The 24,374-nt window shown below is 36.4% G+C and overlaps 2 protein-coding genes across 3 annotated transcripts; one reads left to right on the forward strand and one right to left on the reverse strand.

Moving 5' to 3' along the window:
- Window positions 1-1,964: 1,964 nt before the first annotated feature.
- LOC131787711 (rho GTPase-activating protein 24) lies at window positions 1,965-11,910 on the reverse strand. The gene is made up of 13 exons (XM_059104797.2): window positions 11,753-11,910; window positions 10,442-10,546; window positions 9,596-9,698; window positions 9,159-9,277; window positions 8,221-8,341; window positions 7,344-7,421; window positions 6,963-7,097; window positions 6,343-6,436; window positions 5,516-5,612; window positions 4,815-4,945; window positions 4,110-4,195; window positions 3,597-3,744; window positions 1,965-3,047 (listed from the first exon to the last, which is right to left on the reverse strand). Exons 1-13 carry the CDS (start codon window positions 11,798-11,800, stop codon window positions 2,957-2,959), a joined length of 1,356 nt encoding a protein of 451 aa, XP_058960780.2. The 5' UTR covers window positions 11,801-11,910; the 3' UTR covers window positions 1,965-2,956.
- Window positions 11,911-14,633: 2,723 nt separating this feature from the next.
- Window positions 14,634-21,164, forward strand: LOC131787713 (transcription initiation factor TFIID subunit 7-like). 2 transcript variants are annotated; one of them, XM_066161559.1, is made up of 12 exons: window positions 14,634-14,765; window positions 15,260-15,332; window positions 16,068-16,120; window positions 16,483-16,563; window positions 17,062-17,152; window positions 17,344-17,402; window positions 17,868-17,940; window positions 18,347-18,371; window positions 18,635-18,876; window positions 19,289-19,407; window positions 19,943-20,002; window positions 20,096-21,164. In XM_066161559.1, the coding sequence occupies exons 1-12, from the start codon at window positions 14,691-14,693 to the stop codon at window positions 20,120-20,122; spliced, it is 978 nt and encodes a 325-aa protein (XP_066017656.1). In that variant the 5' UTR covers window positions 14,634-14,690; the 3' UTR covers window positions 20,123-21,164. The 2 variants fall into 2 exon arrangements, with proteins under 2 accessions (XP_066017656.1, XP_058960781.1); XM_059104798.2 differs by having other exon boundaries at window positions 18,332-18,371; window positions 20,096-21,133.
- Window positions 21,165-24,374: the final 3,210 nt, after the last annotated feature.

Genomic DNA, 24,374 nt, shown 5'->3' on the forward strand with positions numbered 1-24,374 from the left:
AACTCTATGTTAGACTATAGAGTGGGATGTTGCTCGCACTAATCAGATCGCCGCATTAGGGTATCCATCTCATAGCAATCATATCACAGAATTTGGATATCTTGGACCATTCTCAGTGAGTGGGTATTTCTTGTAAATGATATCATGGAATCAGGGGCTGTGCACAAAGAATGACATAAACCAGAAATTTTGGGCTCATTTGTTAAGTGTAATGGTTTGTGGCCTTCGTGAGAGCCACGTCGATTAAGGTCAAGATTTATCGGGATATTAAAGGTTCGCAACTTTTTGTATACTTTTTAAGTAAAACCGTGTTTTTTCAGCACCTTTACTCGAAACGCACACGCCAAATAACTTAAATTTTATCACGTACCGTGAAAACTACGTCCAAAGTCCAATTAGAACGTACCCAATCATTGCACTGCATGAACACTAGGTAATTTTTCACGTGCTTGAATTGTATTTCACCAATCAACTTCCATTACCACGTATTCTAACCGCATTGTTCAACCCCACCGCAAAAAATTCACTTGGAACTAAATGTCACTGATGGTGAATTTTCCACGCAATTCTCCCTCGATTTGACTTTTTCAACGGATGAATTCGCTTTTAGCTACCTTGGGCTAGACCCAATCACGTGTTAATTCCTTTTGAACAGCCTAAATTTTATCACGTATTTCACACACAGAGCAAAGTCCAGATAGGCAACAACCAATTAAGGAGCCCTCTTTGAAATAATATCCTTTTTTCTTGTTCAATATACCTTCACCTATTCGAGATTACCGTATATCTTAAGTTAGGGTCTATCAAAGATAGAGCAGAGTTTCAGTTTGCTTTTCTGAGTAAAATTACGTGGAGTTACATTTTCGAGGCAACTTACTGATGACGAATAATTTTGATTTTCTCTCTGTTAGAGGAACGGCAGCAAGCGTAGTTCCTTTTGCAACCGTTATTTGGTCTCGTCACCCATCGCGCTCTCTCTCCAATGGGGAGGAGACGGCGTTGTGTGACGAGACCAAACAACTGCTGCAAAGGAGAATGAGCGTAGCACCGATGCATTTTATTTTTACTTAGAAGTCTTCAGACAATAGAGACAATAGACCACAAAATACCTGTGTGAGTTCAGATAAATTAGGTTTTTTTCCCCTTTCTCTTAAGTTGAAATGATGCGATATTTTTGTTTTTTTAAAAGTTATGCTCTTTTTCTGTTACAAAAATGAAAACATTAGGTACACAGTGTCCCATCTCAACCCCTGCCAAAAAATAACTCTTGCATGCTACGCGTGCCCAAGTTCTTGACTGGATAAATGGCTGTACACCAGAGGGTAAGAGAGAAAAAAAAACCTTCCCTCAGTAAGAACTAGGTCAAAAACTCCGAAATTCCATCACCGTCATCACTTGTTTTAAACATTTGCTCGTGCCTATCTGAGCGATTTAGTGCGCTTTTCAGGGCCCTAATTTAATTTGGGCACACAAGTTAAAACCTTTATTACACTTATTTTGAAATCACTGGTGGTTCCTGTAATCTGATTGGCTCTAATTGATGCGATTTATTCACGAATCGCGCCATTTTTTGCTTTAAATCGTATCTTTTTCCCAGCCAACGAGGCTACACTAAAAACAAAACAACCAATCAGATTTCAAGGCTTATTTAAAGTAACCGATCAAATTGCATGAAAATGAAAGACAAGGAGTATCATGTGACAGATTTGGCCACTTTTGTTTCTTAACTCTTATTCCCCCCCCCCCCAAAATGGACATGAATTTAATTTCAGACCGGCTCAGTACTGCATCAATAAAATATTTGAACTGACCAAGTCCTACATTTGGGCGATTTCAAAATGGATGTAATAAAGTGGTGATTGAACCTAGTGTCGTGCAATTTTGGTCTGAAATCACGCGTATGATTTCAGCCTAAATTGCACTCCATTCAGTGCAATTACCATTATAAATCAAGACTTCCACACTTTCCAGTACATAGACGCTCTTTTAATTCCAAGGGTTACGAACGACTAAATTTCCAGCAAGGGTTTAGGGCCATAATCATCATGTAAGTCGAACTAATATTGCTATGATTACCTGTGGAGGTTTAACTGTGTAAGATTGAGGCGCGTGTAACGAACAAGTGTTCGTTCATAGGAGCAATTACAAATTCAGAATTCCGGAGTATGCTGAAGATTGCGAATAAACTTCCCTACAAGTCTTAACCATTTCTATATGACCCCATTTAGGAATTAACCCTATCGATGGTTAACCTTTCGTATAAAATAAGCTTGAGAATTTTTGTACAAAAATAGATATACACAGTGATTAAAGGCTGCATTTCTTTTTCAAAAACGAAAAGGCAGAGGAAAAGTAAATTTAAAACCGTCTCAAAATACATTTTTCCCGCGTATCCTTTCCTTATTTCATTTGCCCCATCACATTTTTAAACCACGGCGATCAATAGGAGTTTCTTCCCCCAAAAGATATCTTTCTATCTTTCTTTTTAGCTAGCACAATGAGATTCTGAGCGATTTTGATTATCGATGCATTTATCGAATTCGGTCTAGTTTCTCGAAATTTTCAGGATTGATCAGCTGAATTAAATCAGGCAATATGATGATTTTCAGATCAATATCTCTTTGTCATTAAAATGAAATATTTCTAACTAATCTAACTTCACTCAGGACTTAAATTAAGTTCTACGAAGCATTGACGCTAAACATCAATGCAGTTCCTTAATCGCGCAACACCCTCGGGGGGGGGGGGGCACAGAGAGTGCTGAGTGAGAGTACACTACGACTGCGAAGGAGACAACCATCTAAACTTCACGCGACTTCATCTTGGGTTTTGTATGTGGCTTTCCCGTTTGCTACACCGTCCATTGCGTACGGCAAGCCATGGCCTGAGTGATAAAACTTTTTGAAACAACAGATATTTCAGAGACATACATTGACTAATGTCAACACAATGAAGTCTAACTATTAGTTGGCTCCCAACTGCCATATTTGGCACAAAATTCCTCCATAGCGGCTTGCAGTTTTTCCAGACGGTCCTCAGCAGACTCTCTGTTGAACAAGGGAAACAAATCATTAAGATTTTCGGGAGCAATTAAAATCCACCATGAAAATTGAACATGGATTTGATGCTGCAAAACACAAGCACCTTCAAAACATGATTAAATTTCGAGAAACCCTTAAAGTAACAGTATGTCGTCCCGTGGACGTGTATCAGATTTAGTTTCGGTTTCTATAGACGTATATGTATGTCCCTAAACAACGAGCAATTTCAATGGTACATTTTTTCTGGCTGAAGGAACTAGCAGGAGAGCTTAAAAGTCACTAATTTTGGAAATTTCTTTCTTTATAGCCCTAAAAAGTACAATGACTATCTGGTTTACCATGTCTGTTTTCCCTGTCCTCCCCCCTTAAGAAAGTCAGCTTAAACTTGGTAATCAACTGCTTTGTCTAAAAGGGTAACATTTGTTAGAAGATTAAAGAAAGGACACGAACTTATTCAGGGAGGAGGGGGGGGGGAGGAGGGGTTATCGCGTTCACGATTCCTCTACTAATGATGGAAGATCTTCAGCAGTACAAAGTACCAAGCCAACAACTTACCGCGCTCTTTGTTCGTCTGCTAACCGCAACACCAGCATTTCGCGAACTTTCCTTTCTTGTTCAAGTTTTGATTGAAGATCCTTAATCTGCTGCTGCTGAAGTTCTAGTTCATTTTCCAATTCAAGCACCTGGCTTCGAGGATCTTCAGCTAAAACAGATTCAATGCTCTATTAGTCTTTTTAGAGGTATCATTTCCGCTGTTAAGAATACACCTTAGTTAATAATTGTTTTTATCTTACACTGAGGTTTTCATTCTAATCAACAGCTGAGAATAGCTTAAAACTGGTAAGAGCTCGAAGAATGCGAAGAACTTCAATATCATCGATGCTACACATTACGAACCTGTGCGAACCTGGTATCTTAACAACCTCCACACAAAACGACTACGGTGTCTGGCGGTAAATAAGTTTAGAATCACTGACTTAACATCCCTCCATGTCCCACCCCTGTCCTCCCTTTCCCTACTCCTTCATTACTCCTCCCTTACCCCTCCCCTCCTTACTAGGTACATACGTATATCGTCTTCATTATCAGGATAGCTGATGTCTACGCTTTTCTGAGTCCGGAGGGAGTCAGGATTAAAATCAATCAAATCGCCGCTGCAAATGAAAACAAACCATTTCACTATTTTACAGCTGGTGTTGATTCTTGTGATTTTCCACGTAGCTTGTAAATTGCGAGTAAACATAACTTTTATTTACATTTTGCATTCTGATTATCGGCTATTGGCTGTTAGGGTTCTTGTCATGAACAGTGTCATGGCATAGCTGATAGATCAACGATAAACTTTGCATTATCATCATTCTGCACCACTTAGGAGCTTTGAGACCTTCCTCAAAAACTATTTAATGGAATTTCCCCATAACATGAGCATAAGAACAGCGATTGTCATATCACGCCCACTAATTCAAACTTGAATACTCTGGTCAACAACTGTGAGAAATGTTCGACTACAAAGAGGCCAAGCTGGTTTTTAGGCTCCCTGAATACAGCTGATCAGAGTCTTATAAAACTGTTTCTAGCCACCTGGAGTCAGCCGCATAAACGTCCACTAACGTTAAGTTTACGGAAAGGACTGCTGGCTTTTCGAAAGTTCCACACAGTGTGGGTGATACCGGTGGATCTCCGCCCTTCTAAATCGATGCTTTTCCTCTGACTTCCAAAATCGCTTCTCATTTATAATGTAGTAATGCCCAATGATAAGGAAGTTTACGTTACCTTGTGGTAGGCTGTCCAGGGGGTTGTACATCTTCAGTTTCGGGGAAAAACAACTGATGTTTTCTGATCAAGATACTGATCAGATCTGTTACTAAGTTTGTACTCTCCATCATAACCCGAGGATCCTCTGACTGATAGAAAAACAAGACTTGCGATCAAATAGTTCACACCTCAAATGCCTATTTTCACAAAAATAACGTTTAATTTTTGAACCAACCACAGAATTCACATTCTCTTCATTTCCCATGGTACTGATAGAGAGAATTTGTTTGACAATCAGGAGCTTCTTAAATTGGTGATTATTTAATTTTCCCTAATAACTTTTACATTTGATTCAAGGGTTACCTCAACTGCTGAGGACAGGGAATGCATGACATAGTTGGCTGGATTTAAATGTCATGAGAGACTAGTCTAGATGTCTACCTGAGAACTGTCTTCACACAGTGGATGGTGAGCACTGTAAGTCTAAGCCATTCAATCATTTTGCTAAAGTTACCTCAAGGGTCTGGTTGTTAATAATGAGTGGTACTTGAGCTATCTTGGACTGGTGCATGAACTGGAAATTTTTTCATGCCATTTTAGTCAAGTTTTAAAAAGCTTACATGCATAATTTATATAGATTTTTTGCTTTCCAACATGGTATACATTCAGACTATAAAGTGAGTGCTTCTTTGAATCTTCTGGAAGATTATGTAACCTACCCCTGACCGCAGAATATTTGGTCCAAAAACCATTGCAAGGTTCCTTGGACCCATTTTGTTTTGTTCAGAGTGTTCTTGAACTTCAAATAAAAAGCGACTGAAAAAATAGAAAAGTAATGACTCAATGAATACTCATCTGACTTGCTAGCTGACAGAGAATCAAGCATAAAGCAGCATAAAAAGCTATGGTATATATAGATCATTGTTTAAGATTGCTGTCACAGCCTAAAAAAGGCAAAAAATGTGTTGTTGTTTCCAACAAATACAAAACATTTAATTACAACATGGACCTGCTCACTGAAAGTGTAGAAATATGATATTTGAAGAAAACATTACCATCCCAATTTCATCATCTGCCTAAACTTATATTTATGATCATAGTATGCAATCCTCTCCGATGTAATGCATTGCTTGTTTGTTATTCTAAAATCATGAAAAAAAGTCATAAATATACATGATCTTTTTTAATCCAAGATTTATAACTCCTTGGTCTATGAAAGGACTCTTCTTCCAAGAATGTTTTCAGGAAGCAGGTCAGCCCTGCTATAAAGAAATTTCCTCTGTTTTGTTTCAATTTGATTACACTTGTAAAATCTTGGTGGGGAGGTTTGGAATATTTTTAAGTTCAATTAATCTATTTGGGTGAGAAAATGTTGAATTTTTAAAAAAATAGTTCAAAAGGACTCCTTCCACATGAAACAAGATACCCACTATGCACCCAATCCTTACAGCCTGTACATTAGGCTGGGCAAAAGATTGTTGGACTTGCTACTTGACAAAAGCTTGAGTGGAAAAATGCTCCACCAACACAACTCCACCAAACCTACCACAAATAGGCTAAAAGATGATAGTTTGGAAGTGGAAGAGTTTGTAGTTGTTTCTTTATTGCAGTGATCCCATCATCAACGTACATTTCGTGGCCTGGTTGAAACAACAATTCAGAGCATGAGAAAAATCAAATACAGCATTACCCAATGTAAGATATTTTAATTGTTTCTTAGTGGATCCTTTGCATGTAGCTTTTGATTAATCAAATTCTATTGAACCTGTCTAGTAAACAAAATGCCAGCAAAGTTAGCTTTTAATGATCACAATTAACATTGACTCAGTCTACAATATAGTGTTCAGAAGTTAATATTGGAATTCTCTTCATACTGCAATTGATGCTTATAGCAATAATTGTTTTACTGTGATGTTTCTGTTAAATTTGTTTTCTCACAATCTAAATCTAATGCAGGCCATAGGGAGCACTGATAACCTAGAAATAAGTTTCAAATTATTGAAGTAATGAACCAAAATAAATGAAATTAAAAATTTGAAGTGATGAATTTTAATAGAGACAAATATTGTTATGGGACAATGGGAAGAACCTTGCTTGAGACAAGGCTGAGCACCAAACACATTATATGTCATAAACAAACTTGTATGTAATAATTGCTTAACTCACATCTTGCAGCAGTTAAAAACACCTCAAAGTAATCATAAGGTATGAGTGGTTCAGGGAGTTCTCTGAAGTATGACTTGAGCACTGATGCCACAGAATGAACTTCAGCTTTGTTGCTCATCAGCTCTGGAATCTCTCCTGTTCACAGGACAATTGTGCTTTCAAACAATGAAAAATAATTGTACCCAAGGATATGTGTGTACACACACATACACACATACACACACACACACAATTAAGGGTCAATATACATTTACTAATGAGGGAACTTAACCTGCATATTTAAAATGTAGATGCAGATTTTTATTTTTGGTGTAAATTTTGAAAATTTACATTAAATTTATATTATATGGTCTATACACAGGTTTCCATCATATCATGTACCTCTATTAAAGGCATCCTTCAGTTCTGCTACATTTTTTGCCTGGCCTGGCAATCTAAATAAACCCTCCTCAAACAAACCTTTGAAAATCAAAAGAAAAATGTGGTATGTTACATTTCCCATAATATTTTATATTTACAAGTTCATGTAACCAATTGTCAATGGTGAACACAAACAATAAATTTCAAGTAACTAGGGGCTGGGGCAACTTCAAAGAAACATTTTTTTCTATTCTCTACTTTTAATTACCTCCCCTCCATTTCTGTCAGATTTTATCACTCTTTTCTTTCAAAATTTCAATTTTGTTATATATCATGTCACTAGAAATTATCCCAGGGCATTCAGCTTCTGAAGCTTTAAACAAATGATAATGGCAATGAAATTTTCCATCATAAATGAGTGATAGACAAAACAAACATACTGATGATTAGAGACCAAGAGCCTCAAATAACATGGTCACTATTTTGCGAAACACTTTGTGCATATGAAGTTTAACTCAGTCAACCTCATCACCTGAAGACGACTAGCAGTATGCAGTTGAAAAATTATGGTCCACATCCAATGTAGCCATATCTTAAGACAAACAATTGTACTTCTCTTTTGATAAGGAACTTTAATATTTTGAAGGAGAAAGGCTGAAGCATTCAAAAAGGTCAATTTTGATAGTAAATCCCTCTGATTATAACAACCTTTACAAACACTCGCCTTTGAAAACTTCCATTTAAACATGATGCGACTCGCCAACACTATGTCTGATAAAGTTATTTTATTCTTTCCAAACCAGAACTAGACCTGTATTTCCTCTTCTTCTGTCAACAAAAGACATCAACACCTTTTGAAGCTTCAACTTTTCAACTCTACTGCCTGCTTTTTTCTTACCATTTGTCTTGATAAAGTTTACACATTTGGAAACTATGAGAGGGACATATCCTCCTCCACGCCTGGCTTCAAACTTGACAGTTTCAGCCAAACTACGACCAAACATTCCACCTCCTACAGGCTGAAGGGGAGCATATATGTCATTAAGACCAAGTGTAAAGTTGTTTGTAGCACAGTAACTGAGTTCTACTAGTTCATACTATCTGTTTTAAACCTTTAAACCTCAAAATGGTTGAACATATAAATTAACAACAGACAGTAACTTTGGAATCATAAGAATTAATCTAACTATTATCTCATGTGACATAATATCAGCCAAACAAGCACAAAAAATGCTGCAGTGAGGAGAGTGAAGGGGTAAAAAGTTGTGAAAATTGGACACCACCCAACTATTAACACTGACATAGATAACTAATTCAACACATTTGTCAGTGAAGTGTAATATTTTCAAGACAATTTAAGAGTTTTGGATTCAAATGTAACGCTAAGTAATACCAGAGTTTTACAAAATTGTTTTAACATTTGTGAGATTTTGGGGCTAAACTCCAAGGATACTCTCTCTGTGAGCAACATTTCCAAGGTGAAATTTATTAAAATTTTCATCTTAGATGAAACAGTATTTCTTTCATCAAAAGTCACTCAGTGTTTCATTTTAAGCTTTAAAAAACAAAGCAAAGTAAACAAAATAGGAAGTAATCAAGCAACAAAATTCTTACATGACACTAATGCACTAGCATTAAAAACAGAAATGACAGGCAGCAAAAACATCCAAATGATACAAAAATACTTTGGCAAATGTAATAGGAGATAAGTTACTCTTTGAAGCAATGGAATGAAGTGAAAAGGGGACTTGACAATCAGATTAAATAACCTGATCATAAGATAACTATTGATGCTGAATTACTGTCATTAACTTAAAGTAATTTTACACAACTTACAGCATAAATTATTCTATTTATGGCTTGAATCCATTCATCCATTTCCTGTTGTGAAGATGCAATCAAGAGAAACGTATCATGGTTACTTGACACTGGTCGCCCTTCTCTGTTCTTCCCAGCTGAAATATAAATAATCACAATAGAAAGCATACATGCACAGCAATGACACAGTGAATTTCCAAGAAAATGATTACTGGTTCACAGAGATATTTTTATCTTTGCTTTTGGATTATGTGAACTGGAAACAATATTCTAGTCAAAGAAGAGTGACCAAAATACCAGATCATAAATTAAAAGGAAGAAGGAAGTGAATGAAGAAGGAAAGCAAGGAGATGACAAGGGAAGAAAGGAATGGACTGATTTTTAACTTGTCTACTTCTCCAATACATGTAGGAAGTCATTTTTTCACTACCATTGAAAAGAACTAATAAACTTACAAACAATTTCAAATTTGAATTTTCCAGGCTCTCCAGAATCAGGTGGGTGTCTAACAACCTCATTTCCTGGTAAAGGGATGGAAGCAATGGGTGTCTTTGGTTCCTAAGAGTGAAAAAGAAACATACACCTAAGTTATACAGATATCTTAACACTGACAAAAAAAGTTTGACAAAGCAATCATAATATTTCTGAGTACTCGCATGATTGTAAATTGTCCAATCCTGGTGGAGCAAGCATCACATTTTTATATCAAACTATAAATTAACAGTAAGCACTTGATTGATCAAAAGACACATGCTTTATCACCAAGTCTGGATGACTCTCTCTAAATAGGTACTATTTCACACATGTAACCCCTTAACTTCCACAAGTCATTACCATGCAGCCTCTCCTTACAATTCCAATATGCTATTTTTCCATCAGGTTATGAGAACACACAACACCATCAGCTTTAAACAAAGAATATTCCTGTCTAATGTACAATGAAATTTATAGTAGTCAGTTAGGAAAAATTTTCCTTGATAAGCATTTGTAATCAACAAACCCTTTAACTCCTTAGAATGATAAGCATCTAATTTATCCCAGAGGTATTACACCTGAATCAAACATTTGGGTCAAGAGAATAAAGGAAATGACTCCAACTTCAAGAAGCTCTTGATTGCTAAACAAATTCTCCATGAGAAATGCACAGAGAAAAGTGTAAAGAACTTGCATGTTGATATTACAGTGTAAAGGGTCAAGCCTTTCTTCCTTTAATCATTGTGTGCTATATGTATGACTGTACAAAGATAACCAAGTTTAAAAGGATAGCTTTGGGAAAATTACATGGTTCACCATATACTCACATTATTGTCTCTGAAATAATACAGCTGATCTCCTTTCAGTTCAAACCATCTTGATCTCAAGTTTCTGTATCTGCCACCTTGCTTACGCAGCCAGCCACAGTGTTCCTACCAACAACATATCAAAAATTTTCAGCAATTCCTCCAAGAACTGCATAATATAAGCCCTGTGATGAGTTGTTACCTTAAATGATCAATCAGAAAACAGACACACAGTTCATCTTATAGACCAGTTGTTTCCTTTGTTTTAACAAACATTGCGCATGGTTTTGAAAATGCAGATAATGCCTACATGCCTCCCTTCCAATTTTCCTTTTCCAGACCCCCAACAGTTTTGCCATTCTGATCTTTCTTTGACCTTCTCTACTGACTGATTGCTGGCCACAGGCTCATACATTAAGAACAATTCACCTTACTTTGTTTATCACACCAAGACAAAACTTCTATCTGTTCAGTACTATTGTCTCCTCTTTGAGATGGAGAGGAGTTGCTGCATAAATTTTTTTCACTAAAGAGTATCAGGAGGAAGTAGCTTGCAACGATTCAAATTTCAGTCCATTTATCAACTACCAATTGATCATCACAACACTAATGGACAAAGTACAACCATTAAGAGCAGGGGTTTTAATGAAAGCTGGTTACTGGCAGTCTGCCCCTGCCTGTAAGACTTCTAACCACTGTCTGTTTAGCATGCCTCTAAAACCTCCCCAGGGAAAAGAGGCCTTAAAGCCAATGTACCAGGCAAAGACACCTAACACACCATCAAAAGCCACATAGAAAAAGTTATTGAAACCCCTGATTAAGAGTTAATGCGCATTTCATCAATCTTTCGTTCAAAACAGTGAGTAAGGGATGTGAACAGTTGACCCTGCAGCTGAAAGTTATTCTGTTTTGATAATAACACGATGAAATGAAGTTAACTTTGGAGTTGGTTCACTTTTCTGAATGCGCCTACACTGTTTTCCAGGAGCACACATATTTCATATAGATTACTCCAAATGTTTTCTGACATTAATAAATTAAAGCTTAGGCTTCAAATGCAACTGAGTATTCGACACATTTCTCGAACAACGTCCTCGGTTTGATGCTCGACAAACGTCCCCTTCAAGGGTCAAGCGACGACTTCTACAGAACCAAAGCACGAATCGAAGAAAACATTGTACAGAATGATATAAACGAATAAATGAATAGACACAAGAGCTATGAGGAATGTATGATATCCTTACATCGGCTAGGACTTCTCAATTTCTGTCTAGATCTTTCCACGATCAATTTCATTTTAAAAGTTTAAAACAGTACGTTGGTAGAACTTACTATCCTTTGCTTATGACCTCTAGCGGGTGGTATGGGCTGCTTCTGCATACCGGCACCAAAACCTATGAACCAATACTTCAAACTACATATACAAGGCGATTGAAGAACCAAAGTGGAGCAGCCATGTTGAAAACGCCTCTATTCCTTATACTGAAGGCCTGGGAACTAACTATCAACAGACCAATCAAAACAGAGCTCCATATAGCGCGCTGAGAGAAAATCAAGAAATTCTCTGAAATCGTTTGAAGACGGAATCGTCGGGATAACTGCAGAGTGACCTGGGCAATAACTTTCGAGGATCGACTTCCTTATTAGCGTAGGAGAAGGAGGTTGCTTAGTTGCGAGGTACTCTGCAGTTGGTCATAGTAAATCTAAAAATCGAGAGATGAATAAAGGGGTAAGTTTCTAAAGAAACTACAGTGCTGTGTCAGTTGCGGTATATCAAGATAATTTGGTTTTATCAACTAAGTTGATAATGTTAGTTGACGTTTCCACCGTAAACCCTTCGTCTGAGAAAATGATATTTACAAACCGATAGTTAATTTTCATGCCTAAACTTAAACAATTCGTCGACTGTAAGAGGAAAATAATGTTGGACATCTCTTGGTTATTTCCCCTTAAGTTTTGACTTATATTGATATAATATCTCTTGTAATAATGATTAAACGTTTGCAATTAATTATGTAGGAAGGCTGCGAATGCAGCTATGGAAACTCATCTTTGTTAAGTCTTTTCAGTCGCCCGATGAAAAAGTTTGTTGCTGTGATTTTATTTGTCTGTCCTTGTGTTATTCAATGTTACTGTATTTCACTTTCACTGGTGGGAAACTCATCTGTTAGTCAAGTAATGGACGGTACTCTCTACCAATTTACTGGCGTAATGACCAACACAGGATGTTGGCAGAACACGAAAAAAATTGGTAAATCATGAACCAGCGACGAGTGGTTTATAAACTTGGCTCGTGTTCTCTCGACTTTGTGTGTTATCACTCTGGTAAACTGATAGAAACTGCGGTTTACTGCTTTTACAAAATAAACTTAAATGTTTATATTTTCTATAGGTGCAATAAACGATAGGTTTTTGATCTACCAGGGTGCTCGTATTATCTCAGCTTTTTTTTTCAATAAACACAGCTGTCTGTTTATCTGGCAAGTAAGCATGAATTTCTCTATGTACAATGAAAAGAAAATTTCGTTTACACTAAAACCTGGTGAAGTTCCCCTGTAGCTTTTTTCAATGTAAGGTCGTCTGCATCCACAGAATCAGAGCAGTCTAAAATATAAGCTCAGTACTTCTGACTCTGACGTTGCATTTTAAATTCCGATACAAAGAAGCAAAAAAAAGAGAGAGACAATCTTTTACCTTTTGATGCGTATTTTCAACAATGTGAGTGATGTCATTGAGAATGTGAAACATCAGGAGTCCCTGGGCCCTGGAAACATAACTTATGACCTATCAGGAACCCGAGAGCAAAGAGGAATAACGAAATTTTGTCGGTTGTACTACATCGAGTGTAAGTTAAATCGATTAGAAGACATGTGCTTCCTTCATAATTCGCCTTAGTTCTTCTGTTACAAGTTATCTCTAAACACTGCCAGAAGAAAATCAATGTCAAACCAAGATAGCTGGCTGTGAACGTCTAAAGTCAAATTTTTTCCGAAGTTAATCTATCAAAATTTGTCTCCCCATTGCATTGAAAAACTAAAAGAAAAAGATCGACTTCAAATAGAGCAAACTCTTGGCACCGAAGTGTCGCATGGTGAGAGCCTGTAGCAAATGATAATCTGACTAACTTCGCTACTTACCGAAATCTGGACAACATTGAACCAACCGACCCCCATTCGTTCCAGTTCTGCGACAGTTTGCGTGTAACCTAAACTATCAAAAAGCAATGGAAAAATAAATGGGTGAAAGTAAAACGAGGGAGTCATTGTTGTATTTATAGATTCGAAACAAAAAAATACAATATGATAATTGAATTCATTTTCGTGAGCATAGGACAACAAGAGAAAAAATGATTGGTCTAGCTCCAAAACAAATGATGGTATGGTTTAGGGAGACTGCAGATACCTATATCTCGGTTTCCGGGTTTTTGTGTCAGTGCCAGAGATGGAATCATTCATGAGACGAAACAACCTGGGCAAAACTATCGATGGAAATCGATGCCATGTAATTAAATGACACAGAAAGATAGAAAAAAAAGTCGTTTTCATGTCATCTTGAAAATGACCGATTTCTTCAGGTTGTTCTTCAGCAATTCATTTGTTACTGCATATTTGATAATCTGTATCCTCAAACTTTAAAGCCCACAAAATAAAATTATATCAAAATTTTCTTACTGCAAGGTGATTCAAAGTAATTTCCAAAATCAGTCTTTGATATTGTATGAAGTTACTTACGGCTTTTGGTCCCCGTCCGGAGAATAGATTTGTGGTCTACTATTTGTTTGTTTGTTCTTAAACTCATCGTTAGAATACTGGCGGTAAGTAAGACGTGGTGGGGAAACATGGAACAAACCAAATTGTCAAATTCTCGGCGATGATTTGTGAAAATGGTCGCAGTCACTACAGAAAATTTGAAAAAATGAGAGTAAAGGTCGCTTTGAAGGGACTTTTCAATGGAGTTAGAGGCAAATTATTCACAACTGAGTTAATCATTATTGACAGAAGGAGTGGAGGCCTTTTAACGAAAAATCGAACACTAGTTTAAAACCCTGAGCAAATGTTCCACTCATGTTATATTTTTTTCTTCTTCTCGTTTACTTCAGCCTTGAAATAATGAGGAGGAAATTGCTCATGACAACCTTATTACGCATCAAATGTTCCCTGATCCCCGTAGTCAGATCTCAGTTCTTACAGTAAGCCTTTGCGTGACACATACTCGGCTGGGGCACTGGAAAGCATACTTCCCAAACCTGAGTAATGGCGGACTGACCACCATGTCTCAGGTGCCCTCGAAGTCACGGAGTGACGGAAGCGAATTAGAAAACCAGGTTATTTTACGTGTTCCTCAGGTAAAATTAGTCGGTGAATATAGTTTAACCTCATAGCCATGATAAAGACAGGTTAAATCTTACCTTATCAAAAATTGGGCAGGCCACCACGAAATTATTTTACTGAGCTTCCAATATGGACCTAAGTGGGGTCAACTAGATGTATAGGGAGGGTCCTCCAGAAAGGTGTTTGCACAGGGAAAAAGCATCTTTATTACTCGTATTTACCATTAATCCTAACGAATAAGTAACCAGAATTTGTAGTTATTGAATTATTTGTGGAGTTTGCCTATCTTTTGTCAAATTTTAATGGACTCCTTGATTAGACTTAGGTTGAACCCTAGACTTCACTATGCATGCAGTTCTTTGCTAGAGAAAAGAACGACTCATCTTGGGACCAAGGCTTTGTTTTTAAAGGGTTTGGGATTATACAAAAATCTTTCCAGCTCCTCTCTCTAATTAGAAACTTTAACCATGTAATGAGATAGGCCAAACATTTTTTGTTTAATCACTAGGCATATGCCTCTCCTCTGCGTCTTGCAATCCAAAACGGTACACTGAAGGATAGACTTTCAATTGAACTTCAAGGTCAGTTTACAGTAAATTATGTGACCGTTGTTGTAAGTTGTATTTACAAGTGACTGTTAGTTGCTTAGGATATTACTTAATAAAATTAAAGCAATTAACACAATTTACTGATACTCAGTAAATCACAGTATTAAGACTTCTTTTACATATTTGAAAATTGATCTTTTTTTAACCCTTTAGCTCCTAAGATCTGATTTGTTAATCCTCTCCTTTAGTCGCTACATATTTCCTTGTAAATAAGTGACAAAAATTTGGTGTCAGATCAAAATAACAACTTCCACCTGATAGGTTTGATTATTCTCATTACCTGTTTGCTGAATGATGTATGGATATAGTAGGGAGAAGTTACACATCAATCACTTCTTGGAGTTGAAGGGTTGTGATGATTTATTGATTGATGAATTGAAAACACAAAAATGATACTCCTTGATTTTGATTGACAAGTTGAAATTTTATCAATTTATGTTCTATTTATTCTTGTTATTTATCAATTCACTGTCCTAAACTAGTGCTGGAATATCAATAGAAATCAATGTAATATACAGTTTGTTTTCATTTAAATATACTCAAAGCATTTATGATTTCCTAGATGAATTATATGGATAGAGACGGCTCTGTGTCCAGTGTTTTTAATAACTAACTATATTTGAGAGAGCCATGTTTGTTATGTTTCAAGTCAGTGAATGTCATAAGTTCAGTCTAATGAGGCATTGCTTATTTTTGATATTTCTACAGCTGACTTCAGGCATGCAACAGTGAGATTTGATGGGGCAGCCCTATCAGCTAAAGTAAGATTATACCTTCTAATTTTATCTGATTATTGCTTAAGTTTTTATCTATTTTTGTTTTGTTTGTTGAAGATGCTGCAAAAATGAGTAAACGTCCAGATGTATATGCCAAAGCTTTCAGAAATCCCCAAACTTTCCAAATCTGATATGTTTTGGGACAAAAATTTCATTTTACTGGTAATGATATGGCAATAAGTTGGGGTCTGATTAGTCTCTGGAAGAGTGTTTTATAAAAAAAAACATGACTTTGACTTTGTGTATGATCAAAACTTGGAGAATAACTTTGTATTGCCCTGATAGTAGTAGCCTTTTACTGCATCTGAAAATTGTTAATGTTCTCACATGCCTCTTTTGTTTGATAGTTAGTAGATCTGCCATGTGTGATAGAATCCCACAAGACAGTGGACAATAGGAGCTTTTACAAGACAGCAGATATCTGTCAGGTACTAAGGTTGCAATTTATAAAAATCTCTGTTGTTCATCAAGATAGTAAAAAAGAAAAGATGGTCACTTGACCTAAACTGTGTGGGTATGTCTGGATATAGTCAGGTTTCAACTACTCTGAATTTCACCAACCTGGAGTTTGTAAGCTCTGACCACCTCCTGTTAAGATCTTGTGTCAGATGTGTGGAAACCTGATGCTTTTACATACGTGCTACCCTTTTTTAAAATGATTGTGAGATGAATTTTAAAATGCTGATGTCTCAAAATAGGGCCATCTGCCATTCAGAATTATCACTTCCCAGTTGATAACTGATCAGCCAAGTTATATTTCATTTGTGTGTAGAACTGTAAGTGGTAACTTTTGGTTATATGAATTCTAATCTCTGAATACTTTTTGAGTGTTACAGAGTACATAAGTTCTCTAGATACCTGTAATAATGCATATGCACTAACATACGTCCATATATAAGGCACATTTCTTGTTATTTGCTTTTTAGATGTTAGTTTGCTGTGAGGATGATAACCAAACAGATGATGAAGATATTTCTCCTAAGAAGGAGTCCAAGAGATTTATTTGGAATCATGGAAGTATGTTCATTTATGATTATTTATTGATGAGTGAGTTGCCTGAACTTTCATGTGGAAGGACTCATAAAAGAACTGTTGTGGTAGATTGAATGACTGATGTTTGAATAACTTGAGCAACTTCAGTAATATCTCTGATGCTTTGCTGAAATTTATAAACGCACTAACTTTGGTGAATCTTTTAATCCTTCAAGTTACTGGTCCACTGAAGAATGTACGCAAACGACGATTTCGAAAAACTGCTAAGAAAAAGGTCTGTCCTTGTGGTAGTAAGACACATTAAAATTGATAATGGACTAGTAAATAATTAATATAGTATGAGCTACCCATTTCAATAATCTCAGCTTATTGTTTTGTTGAGTGCAATAAAGCATGCATCACCATATCATGCAAACATGGGTATGAAGGGGCTGATGGGAGGCTGATGAGAGGTAAAAGGTATGGAATAGTTTTTTAACAGTTTTTAGCATGGTCATTGCTGTGTTTCCTACTGCTTGGTTTCACAGAAAATATCAGTGTATGATGATATGTGATACTCAGTAATACTAGATTCTGTGTACAACATATGAGCTTAAGGCCTCTATAAAATAATTATTTTGAAAACTGCCTAGCACTTTAAATTTGTGACTCTTTCCCTGCAATGTTAAATTAATTATTTTTTTGTAACATGTAGGGGTTATACATTAAGCTTTAAACCAATGAATTTTGTTTTCAATAGATTGTGGAGTCACCAGAAGTTGAAAAGGAGGTCAAGCGTTTGTTGAGGACTGATTTGAGTGCCTCTCATGTGAATATCCTTTCCATCAAATTAACTTATCCTGTGGATTTACTTTAAATTACCAAGCAGATTTAAGACTATGATATTCATGAACAGTCTCCAAGAGGAAAAGAAGATCAAATTTTATGTCTGCCAGAGATTTATCCACCCAGTAGTTTCCCAATATGTGAATCCCTAGGCATGGGTGTTTCAAAGACTCTGTAGCTACTTTGTTAGCCAACACAGTTCCCCATGTCTTGTGCCTTATGATTTTTGTGGGGGGCTTGGAAAAGTTTCTCACCAGTATTCAAGGTTATCTAATGCGGTCATCTATAAATACAACAGTTACTGGTGGTATGGTAACAAAGAAGGCTTTTCTATATTTTCTTTACACTTGTAGAATATTGTTTCTTGACTTTCTGTATGTTTTGAGGTCTTACAAGATGAAGAGAAACAAGATGAAAGGTAAGTGCTACATTATCACATGCATGAACACATGTTTTGCATAGATATAATTGTTAAATTATGAAATATTTCAGATGTTGTAACCCCTCCACTCCATGGAGTGAGCAGAAGGAAACTGCTTTCTTAAGTGTGTGATATAACAGAGCAATTTAGCCATAATCAAATTTGTTAGTTTAGTATGCTGTAAGTACCATATCTTTTTCAGGGAGGTATTTTTCTTGCTGGTACTAAAGTTTAATGTTGATTGAATTGTATTGGTGTAGTCTTGTATCAGATGCTGAATTACTGAACACCTCAATGCCTTCACCTCTATCTTTAACACAAACTGAGGAGCAAGATGGAGGTAGTGAAGACGAGGATAGGAATGAACTGTTTGCCATTCTCCAAGAAGCAAGTAGTGATGAAGAGCCAGAAGGTGATGAGGATGCTGCTGATACACAGGAAGATGATGCAGATGATTTAAATGTTAATGTAGACATTGAAGATGATACAAATGAATTAAATGGTAAGTCTACTTTTGCCAAACAGCAAAATCAAATCAATCAACAAAATGGAAACTATGTCGTGGTTTCCTTGTGAAGCTGTTCATTTGAGAAACAAGTAGTTAATTTACATATTAACTATATATCTATAGTTAATTTTAAGTGGATTTCTATGGCCACTTTGTGGAAGGATCTTTAATTTGTAACTTCCTGGTTATATTTGTCTCTCTGATATACCAGTATTCCCAGTTTTAATGTCATACTTGGCCCACTTCCTTGTTTTTAATCTTTGGTTGCAACATTAGACATCACTGTTGTTCAGATGGTAAATCCCAGTGATAACTGTTAAAAACTTGTTAATAAAGCAGGAAGGTGGTTTGAAAGTTGCCCTTGAACCATTTTGAAGCTTGTTTTTTCTTTTTATCTAATTTGCAGTAGGTAAAGACAATTCTAAGTCTGAGATACATTCTGCAAGAGAGAAGCTTAATGAGATCAGGGCAACTATAACAGAGCAGGAAACCAGGGTGAAAGAAGCCTCTAACTTATTTCTCAAGGTACCATGTCAGGACTCTGTTCTTGGCAGTCTTTGTCATATAATGTCGTATAATTAGGAACCTTGTAGTGAAGATTTAATTTTTCATTTAGTTTCCTGTATCTCAGTGTAATGGGTAAACCCTTCATTTATGAAAAAAAGGCTTTTTTTCAGACCTGAAACTCACTGACTAGTATCTTGATGAGCTCAAATAGGCTTAATTTGGCTGGCCCAGCTAACTAGGGTTGAGATGGAATGAACCAGAATGAAGAATGCAAAGAAATGTAATTGTAAAATGGGTAGATCCTTCCACTTCGTTGTGTGGATTTTCCATTCTCATTTATATTTGCTTGTGAACTTTTGCAACAGTAACTGGCCAATTGGATGGATAATCACAGCCACAAAAAGATGTAGAAAGAGGAATAAAGGTTAAAAACACAGAGAAGTCAAAAGAGGGATGAGAAAAACATCAAAGAGGGGATGGGTGTAGTAAATGGATCGAATTAGTTTGTTCATTCCATGAAGGTTCATATGATCTTAATTTTTTCTTTGTATAGCTACGATTTGAGAAAGTTCTTGAAGAACTTAAGTCAAAGGAAAAGGATCAAGAGCAGGAGGTAATGACTACTCTCTTTTTTCATTGTTGTTAGCTATTTGAACTTTTTTTGCCAATATATTTTGATTTTTCTTTATTGTTTCTTCCTGGGCAGCTTCTTAGATTGGAGAGCCAAGTTTAGGATTTTGGTGAATGTCAGGCTGTAAAGGAGTTAGATTTTCATGTCATCTTTGTGAAGTCTACAGTATACAGTCCATAACAACCTTGTCAACTAGACTTTATGAATCCAAAGGACCCCTCACTGGTGGGGATTTATTATGGAAAATGACTGAATGATGTATAGTAACTTGGAAAAGGATACAGGAGCAGTTCAAGTAGACAATCTAAGCCAAAACATCCTCTCTGATAATGGTGGCCCATCAGCTTCATTTGCATGACACTCACTTATCATTAGATTTCTTACTATTTATTCAATGTGGATTAAGCCTTTCAGTTCCCAGCTCCCCAAGTAAGCAATGGTTTTGTCCTGAAAGTCTTCGGTGACTGTTTGGTAGGTTTTCTGCGAGATGTACTGTCCAGAAAAACAGCATTTCCATTACCATCAGGTGTGATTAATAGAATAGATGGATGTGTTGCCTGCTTTCAGAGACTCTTTTCCTTCTTTATCAAAAATTATCTTGTTTGAGCTCAAACTGAAAAGGGAATATGCTAATGAATACCAGGCTCTAAATTAAAGGCTATCAAATCAATAAAAGCAACGATACATCCTTTAAAGAGTATCTCTGTGTTCCTTAGACAAAAACTTTATACTTAGAATTAAAAACTGAATTACGTGACTTCAGAAAGGTTCTTGCATTTTAGGAGTTGCTTGTTGAATATTGTGTTAACCCTTTAACTCCCAGAAGTGATTCACATGTAACTTCTCCTGACAATATCCCCCCACTATCAAGCAAACAGGTCATGAGAGTTCTCACATATATCAGGTAAAAGTTATCTTGATCTAACACAAAATTCTTGCAACCAATTTACAAGGAAATATGTAGCAGCTAGAGGTGAGAATTGACAATCAGATCCTGGGAGTTAAAGGGTTAATGCCAATACGTGTTGTTTTCCAAAGATTTCATGTTTATTCACACTAAAGTTTTTTAAGGATGTGAAATACATCTTGACCTGTTTTGTCCACTACATTGCCAACTGGTCCAATCTAGTTTATTTTTTTAAATGAACTTTCACATATACTGGTATCCACCACTCATCTACAACTAGTATTTCTCTTTTCCTTCTTTTTCAACTAACTTGTCACTATTCCAATTAATCCATTTACTGTTTCACAAGAGCTTACGAATTTAATTACTAGGAACTGGGTTTGAGCCAGGCCGCGCCATTGCGCCAATCCCGCACTGCAATTGAAATTGTCCCTTAAAAAAACGGTCAAGGGGACAATTTGTCCCCTTCAAAATTTAGGGAAAAAACTCGAAAGGAAGCACACACGAAGAGTTTTATCTCGGTACAGAAATTGCAAGCTAAAACAGAACGTGGAAAGTATATTTTCTTGCACGTTTAAACTTCATTCTAAAGTCACGTTTCAGTCACACTTTACTGAACACGTACGTCTCATGCTCAACCAAGCGTGGTGAACGCACGTGGCAATCTTTACTACGCTTTTCACAAACATGCGAACTCAAAAGTTCAAAAGCCGCCTTCACAATTACGTTTTTCGCTGCCCTCAATCATAATTACGATCACAAGCAACGAACCTTGAAACACAGAAACACACGAAACGGATTGAAATCCACCAATGACAAATCGCAAACCATGACCTTTTGAACCCGTGAAAGTAAAATTTTGTTTCCTAAGAGTTCCGTTAAGATGATTGACGGCAGCGACAAAACCCAATCGTCAGTTGGCTTTTGAACTTCAAAATTCGCATGTTTGTGAAAAGCGCAGTAACATGTCACATCAAAAACGTGTTCGAACATGAGAAAGCTTTTTCGCTCGGAATCGAAGCCAGAGTGAATCAGAGAAAAATGATACAGAAGAAGAACAGTGTATTAATCAGGAAGAAACGAATGAGGATCGAAGGAAACCGAAAAAATCACGAACTTTCCTGAAAACTTGGTTGCGAGATCACACATGGTTGCGCTATGAAAAAGAGGCGATGTTCTGCTATTTTTGTCGGAAATCTAAGAAGACAAACCCCTTTGCAACGGTAGAAGGGTGTACAAATTTTAGAACCTCAACTCTGCAGCAACTCTTTTCTACAGCCCTTGATGTTTGGGCTAGAACCAACTGAAGAATTAGTACATTTACGTTTACCAGTGATTAAGAAAGGAATTGAAATTTACAAGGCGATGCCGGGACGAAATTCTGCTGTGTAATGTTTTGAAGTATAAAGCATAGTCATTGATCCTCTGTTTAAATATGACGAGAAAAAGAAATTTGACATCAATAACATAACTTTTCTTTTTTGTATCACTTTTCTTGTATTACAAGTCTTACAAGGATCAGGTAAAAAAAATGTTTTTGTCGGCTTGCCTGTATGAATGTAAAAAAAGAAAATGTCGAATAAAAATTAATTTGTCTGTCCCCCTAAAAATGAAAATGTCCTCCAAAATTTTTACTAAGGGGACAAATTGTCCCCCAGTGATCAAATACTAGCTCAAACCCTGCTAAGAATGACACTTTTTTTTAACACACTCATTAATTGTGGTTTTAATAAGAATAACAAAAAGATGACTATGTTAAAAGCTTCATCTATGGAAGTTGCTCTTCCAAATTGGGCTAAAATACACATTTCTTCTGAAATACCCTTAAATATATATTGTGCCAATCATTTTAATAGTAGACCCTCTTTTGTAAACATAAATTCTAACACTCTTATAAAAATTAAATACAAGGTAAAAATACTTTTTAAGGGTAACTGTTACAAAAATAGAACCCAAGAATTCACACTGGCCCATCAAAATGAAAGGAAACACCAACAGAAAGGCCTGTGAGAACTTAAAGTAAATGATGGCTCTAAGAAGAGAGTAACCAAGTTGTTATTAGTCTTAGTTGTAAGTCTGGATAGCTTAGAAAGTGATGCAAGTCCTTAAACCATTCACAGGGCATAGTAAAGCAAAGAAATGCAATTCTGGATCTCTGGCAACAGATTAGGTTCAGTGATTTTATCTTAGCAAAGTCAAGATTACTCTCAACCACCCAGTGGTTGTTTTGTAACCACTGGTTGGTTACTTAGTTATTCCTTTCAATTCAGTCATAGATAAGGTATAAACCATTACTATAATAACTGGAAACTAATCAATATTGAGTATATACATACATACATACATACATACATACATACATATATATATATATATCTTATTAGTTGTTTTGGTGTAACACATTTGTTTGTATTTTGACTCGCAACAACGAGTAGAAATACTCAGCGATACAACACACCAAAACGTCTAATAAGTTGTTTATTAACTTCTTTATATTATTTTTATGGATTTCTTATCAAACAAGTCTTTTTGCAGTGCTTAATAACCAAATGCAAAAATAACCGAACAATATCCATTGGCGTGTTATTCGTACTGTACTCAATTCAATTGGATAACAAGAGTAAGGGCTCGTGTAATTATATCGATCCTGTACATTGATTTCCCAAAACAGCGTGAAAAGTTAGCATTCGTTTAAAAGACAAGCCCTTCGCTTTGTTGAAGAAGTACTTAGTGTAATATAAATGAAAGCAATACTGCTGTAATTTGTTTTAATCTGCCTCATAAACCCGCTTCTCTTTGGAAACAATACTTAGTGAAACCCACGTGAGAATATCCAGGTAGACCAAACTCTTGCACGCCGGGGATCATGTTGCGCAATTGTCCGTTCCCGCTGTCTTTGTCCAAGAAATTGTGGTAAATCAATGTTATTTTGTTATGCTTGCCCTCTCTAACTCTGCAGATGTGAATGCTAATGGTAACAGCTCTGAAATATTGATTTTCTTGTAAGATAAATCCGACTTCACAAGATACACGTCACAACTTGATCCGAACTCAGAAATAAACTGTCTGCACGCTCCACAAGGAGCGATAAACTCTTCCATATCAGTACTTACGGCAACCGCTGGGAATTTTTTAAACCCCATACTAACAGCTTTGACCAGAGCAGTTCTCTCTGCACAGATCGACAAACCATAACTTGCATTTTCCACATTACAGCCATCTATGATTTCTCCTGTGTCGGTCAACAAGGCTGCACCAACACGAAACTTACTATACGGCGAATGAGAATATTCCTTTGCTTTTATGCTACGTTGTAGCAAAGACAACAGTATGGAGTCCTGATGGGTGTTTGAGGAATCTTGACCGTTTTCTGACATGCCTCTTAAATCCCCCTACTAGTTTGTCATTAACAATCGTTCAGCACCTGATTCTTGTGTGTGTGTTAAT

Source organism: Pocillopora verrucosa, chromosome 14, assembly GCF_036669915.1.
Source record: "Pocillopora verrucosa isolate sample1 chromosome 14, ASM3666991v2, whole genome shotgun sequence".
NCBI classification, from domain to species: Eukaryota; Metazoa; Cnidaria; class Anthozoa; order Scleractinia; family Pocilloporidae; genus Pocillopora; species Pocillopora verrucosa.

Excerpts from the sequence above, each read along its gene's own strand:
- LOC131787713 (XM_059104798.2), top strand. The coding sequence starts at position 14,691 with ATGTCTCAGGTGCCCTCGAAGTCACGGAGTGACGGAAGCGAATTAGAA. Across the intron at positions 16,564-17,061 it reads AGACAGCAGATATCTGTCAG|ATGTTAGTTTGCTGTGAGGA; the intron begins GTACTAAGGTTG and ends TTTGCTTTTTAG. Across the intron at positions 18,372-18,634 it reads GAAGAGAAACAAGATGAAAG|TCTTGTATCAGATGCTGAAT; the intron begins GTAAGTGCTACA and ends GTATTGGTGTAG.
- LOC131787711 (XM_059104797.2), bottom strand. The coding sequence starts at position 11,800 with ATGCAGAAGCAGCCCATACCACCCGCTAGAGGTCATAAGCAAAGGATA. Across the intron at positions 9,699-10,441 it reads ATTATTTCAGAGACAATAAT|GAACCAAAGACACCCATTGC; the intron begins GTGAGTATATGG and ends TTTCACTCTTAG. Across the intron at positions 7,422-8,220 it reads AAACTTTATCAAGACAAATG|GTTTGTTTGAGGAGGGTTTA; the intron begins GTAAGAAAAAAG and ends TGATTTTCAAAG.